The sequence below is a fragment of the Triturus cristatus genome, chromosome 2_1 (assembly GCF_964204655.1).
Source record: "Triturus cristatus chromosome 2_1, aTriCri1.1, whole genome shotgun sequence".
Lineage (NCBI taxonomy): Eukaryota > Metazoa > Chordata > Amphibia > Caudata > Salamandridae > Triturus > Triturus cristatus.
In genome coordinates this window covers 498,351,742-498,365,875 of record NC_140581.1, presented here as the reverse complement: position 1 = coordinate 498,365,875, position 14,134 = coordinate 498,351,742, and the positions used below count along the sequence as shown (strand labels likewise).

The 14,134-nt window shown below is 45.5% G+C and overlaps 1 protein-coding gene across 4 annotated transcripts in view; it reads left to right on the top strand.

Annotated features, from left to right (window-relative positions):
• The window catches only part of BDP1 (BDP1 general transcription factor IIIB subunit), a 1,439,438-nt gene that overhangs the window by 461,991 nt on the left and 963,313 nt on the right, over positions 1–14,134 (top strand). For all 4 annotated transcript variants that reach the window (XM_085632357.1, XM_085632359.1, XM_085632358.1 and 1 more), the window contains exon 18: positions 8,313–8,472. In XM_085632357.1, the coding sequence (XP_085488483.1) occupies positions 8,313–8,472 (160 nt within the window). The remainder of the gene's footprint in view (positions 1–8,312; positions 8,473–14,134) is intronic.

The window sequence follows — 14,134 nt, the reverse complement described above, 5'->3', positions numbered from 1 at the left end:
TGGTTTATTAGATATGTACAACTGAGTTTGTGGTGGGTGCGCCGCAGTTGAAGGTTTTATCTGCTGGCAAATGTCACAATTAAGAACATAAGCTCGGGCTTGTTTATACAAACCGCACCACCAGTAACGTTCTTGCAACAGAGATACAGTAGTTGCAACGCCGGCATACGCGGACGCCATGCCCTGGTGAGCTGCTAATATCAAAGATGGTCTGCAGTCCGCGTTGGGAATCAATCTGTCACCAACGTCGTTAATCCTCACTAATGGGACGTTATCAGGACTTAAGCGATAATGGTAACGAGAAGGGAAACCTCTTGGAAATGTTGTTCCCTTCTCTGTAGTAGCAATAGCTGCCAAGATGTCATCATCGATCTTACTTTTGGATCTTGTAACTGCTGCTACTAAGTATGTTGCCACTGCTGTTTTTGCTGCCTCGTCAGCCAGGCTGTTGCCGACAGCATGGACACCAACTCGTTGGTGACCAAGAGAGTGATTAACATTCACAAGAGGCAGATGTTCTTTAAGTTCTGCCACTCGAACCCAAAGCGTTTTATGGTTAATCGTGCTACCTTTGGAATCATGGTAGTCATTCTGAGACTAAAAATGTAGATTGTCGTTGTATGATTGGACACAATAAAATGAGTCACTCACTATGAGAGTAGTGACTCAGGGATCAGCAAACTCTAGCGCTAGCACTAAAGCACGAAGCTCCGCCAACTGCGCGGTACAATCACCCAATGACTGCGTATGCACGACATCGGATTGGAAATCACCATTTACGAAAGCACCGACCACAATTGCGCAGGCCGCTGAATAGGCGTGCTTTGATCCAGTTGCCGGTTGCGCAGAACCGTCCGTGTAAATGACACAATGGTAATCTTCGAGCGGGCGCAAAGACAGAGGAGCTGGATGAACGAATTCATACTGCAAAAACTCCTGAGTCTGAAGTGCTGCGTCAAAGATATATGTGACGTCAGGCGATGTCAAGGAATTGGCCCATTGTATCCACCTTGGATGCAAAGTCTTAGAATTTGGTACACTAGCCTTCGTCACCGCCTCAAGGGCAGGATATGGTGTTACCACCAACATGCGTTTACCTTGTTTTTTCAGAATCGCCATCTGCACTGCCGTCAGAACTTTCTCGACAGCGGAAAATCGCAGTTCAGCCGAAGTGTACAAGTGTGATTTGTAGGCAATGGGGACGGTGTCGCCCTCATTGAACGTCAAGTATGTGAAACCCACTGCGCCTGGCACAATTCTTATGACCAGGTTAGTGTGGTTATCACGCGTCAGTAAGTATTTTGAAGCGAGAAGATCAGCTTGCAATGATTGCAATATAGCTGAATGCACTGGCAGCCAACATGATTTGGAAAAAGTAGGTTGTATCAAGGCATAAAGCGGCTTGATACGCTGGGCATAATCCGGAATGTAAGTTCGACCGAAATTCAGAAAACCCAGCAGAGATTGCAATTTCTTCAGTGTCGTGGGAGCACGTAGGCATGCGCATTTCTCTAGGAAGTACGGAGCCAATCCTCGGCCTTCATTGTTGATTTCGTACCCCAAGAACAACACTGTATATTCCGCAATATGAGACTTCGCAAAGTTGAATTTGTAACCGAAGTCTGCAAACAAAATAATAATGCGATCAACGCGACGGAGATGCGGTTCCAACTCGTCCTCTGTGAGATAAATATCATCCACATACGAGTACGCATCAGGGTCTATGCTCTATAACAGAGAGACCACGCGAGCGGCAAAGACACCAGGGCTGTTTTTATAGCCCATCGGTAATCTTTTGAAATGTTTTTGTTTGCCACCCGAAGTAAATGCCGTCCACTCACTACTAAGAGAGGACAGGTTATGGCTGTAAAAGCCATTGGAAATGTCAAGTGTGGTTTTAAACCGTTTTCTCACGAGACTATCGACAAGAGCCGAACTGTGAGTATTTTGTACCGCGCATGTCCGGCAATGAGAATTTAAATGCCGGTAATCCAAAACTAGGCGGTACGACCCGTCAGGCTTCGTCACAGTAAATAAAGGATTATTCATTGGTGACACACATGTTTCAATTACTCCTTGATATTCCAATTGTTCAAGGATAGACGGGACGTGAGGTCTTGCTTCACGACGCATGGGATATTGGAGTTGTGGCTGGGGCGTGGGCCGCAACGGAATTTCGTGGCTGGGGGACAATGTATCCCAGCCTACCTGATTACGATACAATGCAGGTGCGAGCACCTGAGCCCACTCCTCGGCGTACTTTTCAGCTTGGACCTTCGGCACTGTGTGCGCAAAGGACGGGAGGATCATCTCCTCCCCTCTAGGAGCATCTAAAACGAAAGCCGGGGGCCAATCTGCCTCCGCCAATAGAATATCATAGGAAGTGGTCAGATTATCCCCAAAAAAACCTTGAATTGTACGTTGTATGTCACCCTCAATTAAAAGGACTATATTATATAGTCTATCAGGGGGAGCCACTCGAGTGTCAGCAGTTTCAATACTCACGAATGTATCAGTTGCTGTCGCCACCAGATATGGACGCAGTGCTCGTCGCACTACTGTAACTTCCGCCGCGCTGTCGAGCAGCGTTAGTGCCCATGTCAGGTTCTGAAGCTGCGTCCGTACTATCTGTGGCATACCTCGCTGTAGGTGCAGCAACTTTGTTTTTCTGAAACGGGGGTCTTTGACGTGCAGACTCTTCTTGCTTGCCTTTGCCGTCAGTCTGGCGGGGTTGCTCACGACCTTGGGCACCCCTTCCTTTCCCATGGTCTCCGCCACCGGATTGTGAAGCTGATGTTTCCTGTGAAGAACGAGGAGAGCGTTGTTCAGAAACCTGAAATCTATCAGGTGACTTAATACGAGATCGATCGCGCAGATCATATGTGCGTTCGTTAGACGACTGTACGGGTGATGCAGGACGAGACCCCTGTTTCTGTTGCTGCTTCCCCTGTTTCTTTGCTCTCCAACTTTGTTTAGGAAAATTGGGGCGTTCGTCTTTAGTAGACGAGCTCACCTTAGTTTGCTGCACTATATCAGGAATGATTACAGTCGGTTTTACACCCAAAACACTACGACCCACGGTCCTGTATGCCTTCGCAATTATTTTCGCGAACTCCTTGGGCTTGTCGACGTCATCCACGCGGTCCATCATATTTGCAACTTGGAACTGCATGGCATCTCCTTTGAGGTTGCCCATTACCATGGAGCATACCACATCAAAGCGGTCGACTAGCCTCATTCCCAATTCAATAGCAGCCTCCGCACCGTGATTCTCTTGAACCTTTTTGATGACGGACGGTAGCACAGACATAGATGCAGTGCCATAGCACTTCGAATAGGTCGCGGCAAAGACCTTCCCCAGTTAGTGCAATCGGCCATATCCAGGACCAGGTCTTTCGGCAAACTAATGGTGAGGATCCTGTGTTTCTCCACAGGAGTGGTATGCGGAAAAACCGCCTCCAGTTGGTCAAATTTCTCAGCAAGCCAGTAAGGAAATTCATCCTTATTCTGGGGGCGCTTGCCGACTACCGAATTAACCATAACAGGACTAATAACCACCGCGTGGTGGTCCGTTGGTTGTCCCACAACAGCAGGTGCCCCCACCTGCACGTTGCGCGACACGTACTGCACTAAAGCCCTATGGACTGTAATTAGGGCTGTGTGCAACACCCGCAACTCAGCCACCGCAACCGTGAGATAACTGGGATGAGGCGTAAAACCGGCCAGCACCGGCCATGTTGCCCCTGCAATAGACAATGGGCCCATTCTTAGCGGTGTAACCGAATGGGGAAGGACGCCATTAAACCAAATAGTATGCTGCCAGGCAGATATAGGGATTTCTTGTGTCCTATACGGGGTATAGACCGCACGTAGCTGTGTGGGAGTAAAGGAATGAAACGTATCATCGTCATCCACTGACGGAAAAGTCACCCAAGAGTAAAACAACTCATACGGGTAAGACACATCAGCGCTCACCACAAAAATAACAGCCATCCCATCATCCGGCACCCCATACGTCGTCAAATGACGGCATAGAGCTGCACGACTATGCGCGGCTATCTCAACCGCCATTAGGACACACTAAAGAGTATCAACGATATCAACAGTAGCACTGGGGTTCAGTAAAAATAACCTTTTTAATGATCAAGCTTGAAGGAACCTATCAGTCAAAACACAGGTAGGTTAAACTGTCACTCCCGTCAACCGGAAACTAGAGTGAGGGTGTTGTGGACTAATATAAGCACTATGTTGCAGGGATTCTGCTTATGCACAGAACTATGCACAGGAAACCAGGACCTCAGTGAATTGTGGTGTACCAAAAACTCACCTCAGAACCCCTTATCCGACCAGCATCAGTGTCCCATTCGTTATCCGAGGTTTAGCTCGGCGGTCCCAATGTGTAGACAACCCAGAACAAGCGACTTAGTGTATTTCTCAGGAATGGTGGGAATCAGAAATACCTGTTCGTAATTATTCTCATATCAGTCCACAACAGAATAAACAGACACGGTAAAGTTTAAAGAGTTTATTTTATAAACCTCGTGTCCTAAAATGCAGTACTTTGGCTAACATAAGCAGACAAACGATTAAAATCAAAACCATCAGCATAGTTACAATACCATAGAAAATGAAAGGAGTAATCATACTAAAATGATAGTGGATCTCAGCCACCTTCCTTTCGCTAGCAAATTAATATTATTATTATTAGACTAGTAAAAGGTCTCTAGCCTTGAATGGGGAACCCCATACCGTAAAGATCAGCTCAGTGAGATCACATCACAGGATCAGCTAGGCTCTGCTCCTGGGAAAGTTCTTCTTCCGAATGTAATGAAAACATGTAACACTGCAATATTAAAAGCACCCGACTTTCAGGTATTTGCAGCTGTGTGCGTGTTATGGCTAAATAGTGGGCCGATCAACCTGAACCCAACAACATGCACCGTCTAGCGACCCAGACTGTTTCTTTACACGATGTACAGACCAAGGTTGCTGCTCACTGTTTGGGATGTGAACAACAGACAGTTCTCATGTGAAGCAAAGTCGAGCAAGCATTTCTCAAGTTAATAACATGTGACTACAGTGTTCTGTGCAAAAGCAGCAAAAGCGGCAAGATGGCTTTCTAACATCTAACGCGGTTGTGCTAACTTAGCATTATACATATATAGATAACGATCTTCACTACACGACCAACTGTTTTTTGGCTACGTGGGTGCTAAGAAGGGGCGGGCGGTGCATAAGCGAACCATCTCTCGGTGGGTCGTTTTGTGTATCAAGGCCTGTGTATGAGGGCCCATTCCACTCGGACCGCAGCGGCGACCACTGCCCTGGGCCGGGGAGTCCCCTTGCAGGACATTTGTCAGGCAGCAACGTGGGCCTCGCTGCACACGTTTGCCAAACATTATTGTCTGGACAGCCAAGTCCGGAGAGACGGCTTCTTTGGCCGTTCCGTTCTCCAGGACTTCCTCGTGTGATCTTGGTTCGCAGACCCACCACCGGGGTTGGTATTGCTGGGGTATCTATTCTAAGGTGAGGAATCGAACTAACGTGTTTCTTTCAGATGAACAAGTTACTTACCTTCGGTAACGATATATCTGTAAGAAACATTAGTTAGTTAGATTCCTCACCGCCCCACCCATCCTCCCCGTTCTGCGAACTGATATCTAGGGTTAAGGTCATCCCTTTCAGGGCCCTAGATTCTTGGCATCAGTGTCGGTCTCTTGCATGGCTCTGCGTTCCTGGATCGGAAAGCTATGTACAAGAACTGACGTCTGCGTGCGAGGGCGGCGTCTAAGTACTCCGACGTCATCCCGGCGATCACGACGCCGACGACGGACGCGGAGCTGCAGACGACACCTAGCGACGCGCAAGGGTATTGCTGGCGCAAAATCTTTCCGAATCCAGCCTGACACCTGGGGGTATTCTAAGGTGAGGAATCTAACTAACTAATGTTTCTTACAGATATATCTTTACCGAAGGTAAGTAACTTGTTCTTCACACTCTAGATGTTAGAAGAGCACTGCTTTATTACTTTGAGAGAACGAAACCCTTTCGCAAGACAAAACTACTTTTCGTCTCTTTTTCACCACCACATAAAGGCAACCCCATATCAAAATCTGGGATAGCAAGGTGGATTGTCAAATGCATACAAACTTGCTATCACAAAGCAAAACTTACATTATCAGTTCCCCCTAAAGCCCACTCTACCCGAACGATAGGGGCTTCAATGGCATTTTTTGGGAACATTCTCTTAGATGACATATGCAAAGCTGCTACATAGTCTACACCGCACACATTCACAAAGCACTATTGTGTAGATGTGCAAACAAAACAGCAATATAGTGTGGGCCAGGCTGTACTCAAAACATTATTTCAAACTACTGCAACAGATACTGGTGGTCGACGCTAAGGAGGGGTACTGCTATACAATCTATGCATAGTGTGTGATCTGCAGCTCATACACCTCGAACGGAAAATGCTACTTACCAGTATGCATCTGTTCTTGGCATGTAGAGCTGCAGATCCACACACGCCCACCCACCTCCCCGGCTACCTTTATCTGTTCCAGTATTATCTTATTTAGATACAACATACATGGGAATCTTGTCTGTTTCTCACAAAACTCCATCAATTCCCTGCTGACGAAAAACAATCTGAAGATGGAGCTGATGCCCATGCGCACTATCATCCAAAGGAGGATTCACCGATCTCGTGACTTCCAAAGACTTTTCCAAAACAAAAACAAGTGCAAACATCCGGGCCCAACACCAGATGGCGATCTATGCAAAGTGTGTGGATCTGAAGCTCTACATGCCAAGAACATATGCATACTGGTAAGTAGCATTTTCCTTACTGTTTATCATGAGTGTTTTTGGGTGGAACTGACGTCAGCCCGCCGAAAAGGTCCTCTTATCGCACCGGTGACGTCATGCGGAGCCGTGGCATTGTGACGTCCTCGTCGACGTGGGAGAGCTAGGAAATAATTTCCATGGAATGCTGGTGCAGGGGGTATTCAGAAGGTGAGGGATCCACAGGCAGATATTGTATCCACCAGAAAAAGTGTTACCAAAGGTAAGTAACTTGTTCTTTGGGCTAAAACAATGTCGTGTTGAACTGTGTTGTAGGAAGAGAATAGTAATTCTATTGCAAAGTATAAAAAGTCTTACTTACCTTGTATTTAGAGATACTATGATGTGGTATCTAGGCATATCACCCCCAGTACTCAAAGTAATCCAAAAGTAACAAAAAGTAATTACTGTGTAATTTGAACTGTTTTCAAAGCATTTACAAACCTGTAACTATTGCAATTTGAAGCACAACTGCATTTCCTTGAACAGTCCTGCAATTTGAAAGTATATTTTACTTACCTGTGCCAAGTCCTGCTTGGTTCTAAAATAAAACATAAGTATAACTTTTTTCATACCCACCTAATTGGTCTGGATTCTGTCTCCGAGTGTGTGTATCAGTCCTTGATTGAGTGAATACAATAAATGCTTAACACACCCCCTGGATAAGCCTAACTGCTTGCCCACACTACCACAAAGAAAGCTGTTAGTACTTACCTAATTTAGCCTCTGTTATACCTCTGGGGTCTCCCTGGACTCTGTAAACACTATTTCTTACTTTGGTATAATATGTACAGTGCTATCGTTCTACAGACATGAAGCTTGAAGTACTCCATTGGCCCCGAAGAGAACAAGCATTATAGGGGTGCTGTCTGTCCACTCTTTCCTCCTGCACATATTGTATTTACTCTGTAAATTGGCTACAAATTTCATGTACAAGAAGCTTTTATCCAGCTATTCATTCAGATGTCCAGCCCTATAACTGTTCTCCATAGCTATGTTCATCTATGTAAGAGCCTGCTTCTGTTCTGTCCTTCATATTTTTGTCCATTTGTCTGTAACGGCATGTCTGTGACCTTTATGTACTGGTTCTTATAGGTTTGGGAATGTGGTGACCTTATAGCTTTTTATGGGCTGTGTGTTGGCATTTGCAAGTTTGTTGTCCAGTTTGTGTGTATAAATGTAGTTGTGTTGCTTTGTGTGTTTGTGTATGAATGAATGTCTGTATGTGTGTTGCTCTACTTATGTTTCACAAATTCCAACATGCAGTTTGATTTTATGTCAACATTCAGATAATGCTTGCAGTCTCTGCATCAAAGATTTCCAATAATTGATTATCTAATTAAGGAGACATGTTAAAATGTGTTATTTTTAAATGTATTCAATTGTAAGACTGGTTTCAGTTTTAGACCTGTATTGAGACATTAAACTGATACGCAATTCATAGATGATCTCTGTGTTTCTAACCAGCTCCATTGAGACGTCCATCACTACTGAAAAATGTAAGACTGTGGACATAAACCCTGTACTACGAAGGGGCAGAATCCAAAAACCAAAGCTAAACCTTGGCAGTACCACTAAAAAAGGACCAATGGTTGACGAAGAGATGGCTGAACTAGAAAAACATGAGGTAATTTCTTGTGAAGACAGCATTCCCCTTCTTTTAAAAGTAAGAATCATGTTATGAAAGTTGCATTAAGCAGTAGTAAAATCAGGGTTTTTATTTTTCCTGTGGTTAGGTGCTTGAGTCCTTGAGTGAATGCATGATTATACACCTACCACATTAGTCGCTTTTATATATCTGATAATAGGAGTAAGCTGAACGAGTACTTGTAACACATTTGAGAGAAATTTCTTTTTTTCTGGATGTTCGCCTTTCAGTATACTTGTGCTGGAATGACACTACGCATTCCCTTCATGACAAAGAATAATTACATTTTTCCAGCACTGGATTTTGATAGATGTACAGGCTTGAGTGATAAGCTATTGTGAGGCAGGGAATCCACAGCACTTTTAAAATAAAAATAGCAGCAAACAGTGTTAAAATGGCCATATGCACAACAACTGTATTTGTTGTAGCACTTTGGCCTCAATTGAAATGAACCAAACATCACTAATTAAGTGGGTGTACTAGTCCTCTCCTCTCCCCTTAGAGACCACGAAGTTCAGATTTCACAGCACAAGTGCAAAGGATTCCAATAAGTCTCTATCCGGGAAGACATGGTTGGTGTGCCTCAGGGCTTGGCACTCGGCCCTACTCTGTTTAATGTGTATCTAACACCCTTAGCTGTGCTAGCAGAGACTCTAGGAGCGAAGGTAATCTCCTATGCTGACGATACCAAGCACCTCGTCTCCTGTGTGAAGGGAGCGGAGCTTACTTGGGAAGTCATAAAACACTGCCTATCTAATGTGTTCCATTGGTTGTCTGTCAACTAATTTAAATGCAGCCCAGATAAAACTGAGATTGTGTTATTTGGTCAATCATCACCAGATATATCGAGGACCTTTTGGCCAATATGGGGAGAGGATTTAGCCTTACGGCTAGAGCGATCGCAGTCGATGTTGGAAAACCTGGTTCGAGTCTCAGCAACGATGGTCAACATCCTGTGATTCTGGGCAAATCACTTCATCTCCCTGTGCCTAACAAAAATGAATGTGTTCTCATGTAACATATAAAGCGCTCTGATACCTGATATCTATATAAAACTCCAAAATTTTTAAAAAAACTTAGGAATCAAGTTTGATTGTGGGAGAGGGTTCATGACTATGTTCCTTCTAGAAGCCTTCACTCTGAATTCCTAGGATAGTAGGGCTATAAAGAATCGGCAGATAGCTCTGAATGTGTCACCCTGGGCTGTGAGTGCAAGGGTGAGCTTCTCCATTCCTAGAATGCCCTAGAGGCGATGGAGCCACCCTAGTTGTGTCGGTCGGGTGGTGGACCCCCAAAGCGATATGATGGTCTGGTGAGCTGCCCCTAACGCTATACTGATCTGTTGCCTCCTTCGTGATGTGGGAGGATAAGTGAGAGGGTTAGGGAGGCCCAGCAGAGTATAAAATGGAAATCTAGGGAACTGGAGAAGTGGGTGTCAATGTCATCGAGGACTGAGTTCCAGAACAAGGTTATCCTTGGGCAGTCCCAGAGGATGTGAGTGAGTGTGCCCTTCGCCCCACATAGACGCCAGCAGTTATAGTTACGGGCCGGGTTCCCACTATGGAGCCTCACGGGGCTTATATACCAGCATGAGGCAATTTTATAGCTGTTTCAATGCTAGATGTGTTATAGGCAGTGTGTCTTGCTCTGTGAAGATTTCACTGTCTAGTTGCATCCCTGCCCACCCCACACGTGTTACTGATTTCCCTTAGTTTAATCGTCTATTCCACGCCAACCGCCAGAGACGCTTTACTCATCTGCCCGGCTGATACCGGACCAACCCCGGCATCCTTTCCCCGCAAATCATTTACCAGCTGGTTTCCCCGTCGTCAGATCTAATCCCGCTGGTAAGCACCTTTCCGTCCTCGTAATTATCGAGTAGCGATAATTTGAACCTACGCGATTATTAACCGTACGCAGTTCTCCTGCACATTCATGACATCTATATACGGGTATTTAGCGCTGCCCCTTTTTGTAATTTTTGTTGTTTTCAGAGCGCTGTCTACAAACTTTACTTACTACTGCCAACCTTTATTGGTAAGCACCTTTTGCCGCACATTGCTCCCTTTCCCCTGTTATTCTGGCTCACATATTAACCCTTGCCCTCTTCCTTTAGAGCCAATCCACAGTATATTCTGCTATTGATGCACAGACGCCTCTATTTCCCTATGATTGAGTCTACGTAATTTTTCTCCCTCCACGACACCAGGTAACCCTTTCCCCCTTTTCCTGTGTTTAGCATTCACTCAAGTCAAACAATTACAACAACAATCTGAATTCATACCCTACAATTTACCACTCACTGAAAAATTGGGCATCAGCCATTTGAGTGATAACCAAAATATCATCATCAAACTTGCAGTGATAATGGACCATGACAAATATGACATTGAGATCCTTCGCCAGTTGACCAATGACGCACATTATTGTAAATAAAATCTCCACTATTACCTCGCATGCACTCCACCAGGGTATCATCAATAAGAAGGAACACTCTTTCTTCAATAACCCAAATCCCAGAACACCGGTGATATACACCTTACCAAAAATTCATAACAATGCCACTACACCCCCTGGCCGACCAATAGTATCTGGTTGTGGTTCTGTCCTCGAACCTTTGGGCAAATACATTGACTCCATCCTCAAGGTTTTTGTCCCACTTACAGATACCTTTGTCAGAGATAGAACCCACCTGATCAATATAGTGGAGGATCTCCCGTTTCACCCAGAAACAGATCTCATGGCAAGACTAGATATTGAATCGTTGTATACCAACATTCCCCAGACTGACGGACTCAAGGTCATGGAAGATTTACTTTATACAAGACTAAGTCCCACACGTATTCCTACTAACTTCATAATTGAACTCCTTGACGTAGCTTTAACCAATAATTACTTTCTGTACAAAGACACTTACTATCTCCAGACCAAAGGAGTTTCCATGGGTTCTTGTTTCGCCCCCAATTTTGCTGTCCTTTATGTTTACCACTTGGAAAAGACACTCATCTTGTCGATCCAGAACCCCTTCATCACTAACATCCTTCTATGGCGTAGATACATAGACGACATCCTTTTACTATGGCAAGGCACCCAAGATGTCTTACTCTCCTTTGTAACTTGGCTTAACAATGCCAAACCACACTTGACCTTTACTTCAGACATCCGTAAAAACTATCTCCCCTTTTTGGACCTTACCCTGCAAGTAGAGGATGATACCATTGGTACTACCCTATACCGCAAACCCACAGAACGGAACACCCTCCTTCTGTACTCTAGTTATCACCCACGTGGCCTATAGGATGGATTACCGTATGGACAATTCCTCCGGATCAGACGCAATTGTAAATGGCGCAAGGATTACTTTCGAGAGGCTGCGATCCTCTCCGAAAAATTGACCAGCAGAGGGTACCCCAAACATTTGGTTAAAAGAGCCCTTAAGCGTGCTTAGTATAGTCATAGGGAAGTTATCCTGGCACCTACTATCAGACTCTTCTTTACAGTAATTTCCTTCCTTGTGTTGTCTCTTGCTTCCCTTGTCTCTCTCCTCCCCTGCCCCTTCTCTACTAGCGTTATACATGACTAGTACACTGTTTTTTTCCCTGTGTGCAATTCGTATGCCTATGTCGAAAACCAGTTGGACATTGTATTTTGCTCCTCTATGTATCCAAATTATGTACATTATTGCTGTTTTTTCCATGTCAATACGGTGCTAGTACGGTTTCATGTTTGTATTGTTTTATTCCCTCTTTATCTCTTCCAAAAATTGTATTATTCGGATATTGTATAATCATGATTTTTACTGTCCTTTTAATTTTCTGTCGTCTGCCATCTTTCTAAGGCCATTCACACCTTCCTCCATCCCCCCGCGGTACCTACTTCCGCCATTTCACCGTCTAGTTGCATCCCCGCCCACCCCACACGTGTTACTGATTGCCCTTAGTTTAATCGTCTATTCCACGCCAACCACCAGAGATGCTTTACTCTTCTGCCCGGCTGATACCGGACCAACCCCGGCATCCTTTCCCCGCAAATCATTTACCGGCTGTTTTCCCCGTCCCCTGATCTAATCCCGCTGGTAAGCACCTTTCCGCTCTCGCAATTATCGAGTAGCGATAATTTGAACCTACGCGATTATTAGCCTACGCAGTTCTCCTGCACATTCGTGACATCTATATACGGGTATTTAACGCTGCCCCTTTTTGTCATTTTTGTCATTTTCAGAGCGCTGTATACAAACTTTACTTACTACTGCCAACCTTTATTGGTAAGCACCTTTTGCCGCACATTGCTCCCTTTCCCCCGTTATTCGTTACTGTGAAGATGTCATGGCACTCCTTCTGGGAGATGAGGGGTTTGCCTAGGAGCCATTTTTCATATGGCATCAGTGGTTGCTCCGCTCGCCCTCTAACTGATGGATACAGCAACCAATTTCTAATTTGGAAGTATCGGAACCGTTCGTCCACAGAGATGGAGTAGTCCTCCTTGAGAGTGTTGAAGGGGATGGGGCCCTCCAAGTCAAAGAAATGTCCCGCCGATCTGCAGGCTGCCCGTGCCACACCCAAAAAGATGACCCTGTTACAGGCGTGAAGGCGGGATTTTCGACGACCGATGTCAGAGGCGAGGGAAAGGTGGGTAACCTCCCCCTGCGGAAGCATGAGTTCCACACCTGCAAGAGAGAGCTTGTGACTGGGGAAATATAGTGGCTGGTCACCCGAGGTGCTTTCTGGAGGAATGGGACTTTCTCTAATGAGGTCCTGCTAGACCCCTATCCATGAACATCCAGTGTTTCTATGACACTGCTCAGGACCACTCAACTATGTAGCGAAGCTGAGCAGCCTGAAAATACTGGCGCCCTAAGTCTGCCCTCCGCTGGGGATAGCCAGCTTCGTTCTTTACTCATCCTGGGCCGCTTGCCCACCCAAACAAAGTGGTGGGGCGCAGCTTGCAGGGCTGGGATCTTGCCCGCCAGAGGGAGTCGGAGGCAATAGAAAGAGTATTTTAGGCAGAGTGGCCATCTTTAAGGCTGCGATGCGGCTCAGCAGGGACAGCGGACAGTGGCCCCATTGATCCAACTCGGTCCATACCCATCTCGTCAGCTCTCGGTAGTTAAGAACATTATGTTCGAGGCATATGAGCTGCAGATTACACACTATGCATAGATCGCCATCTGGTGTTGGGCCCGGATGTTTGCACTTGTTTTTGTCCTGGAAAGTCTTTGGAAGTCACGAGGTAGGTGACTCCTCCTTAGGATCATAGTGCGCATGGGCGTCGGCTCCATCCTCAGATTGTTTTTCGCCAGCAGGGAAATGATGGAGCTTTGTAAGAGACCGGAAGATGCCCTTGTATGCTGTATCTAAATAAGATAATACTGGAACAGATAAAGGAAGCCGGGGAGGCGGGTGGGCGTGTGTAGATCTGCAGCTCTACATGCCAAGAACAGATGCATACTGGTAAGTAGCATATTCCGGTCGAGGCATATTACCTGCAGATTACACACTATGCATAGACTGTATAGCAGTCCCATTCCTTAGCGGCGGCACCAGTATCTGTTGCAGTAGTCTGAAATAGGGTTTTGAGTACAGCTTGCCCACACTAGATTGTTGTTTTGATTGCACATCTACACAATAGTGTTTTGTGAACG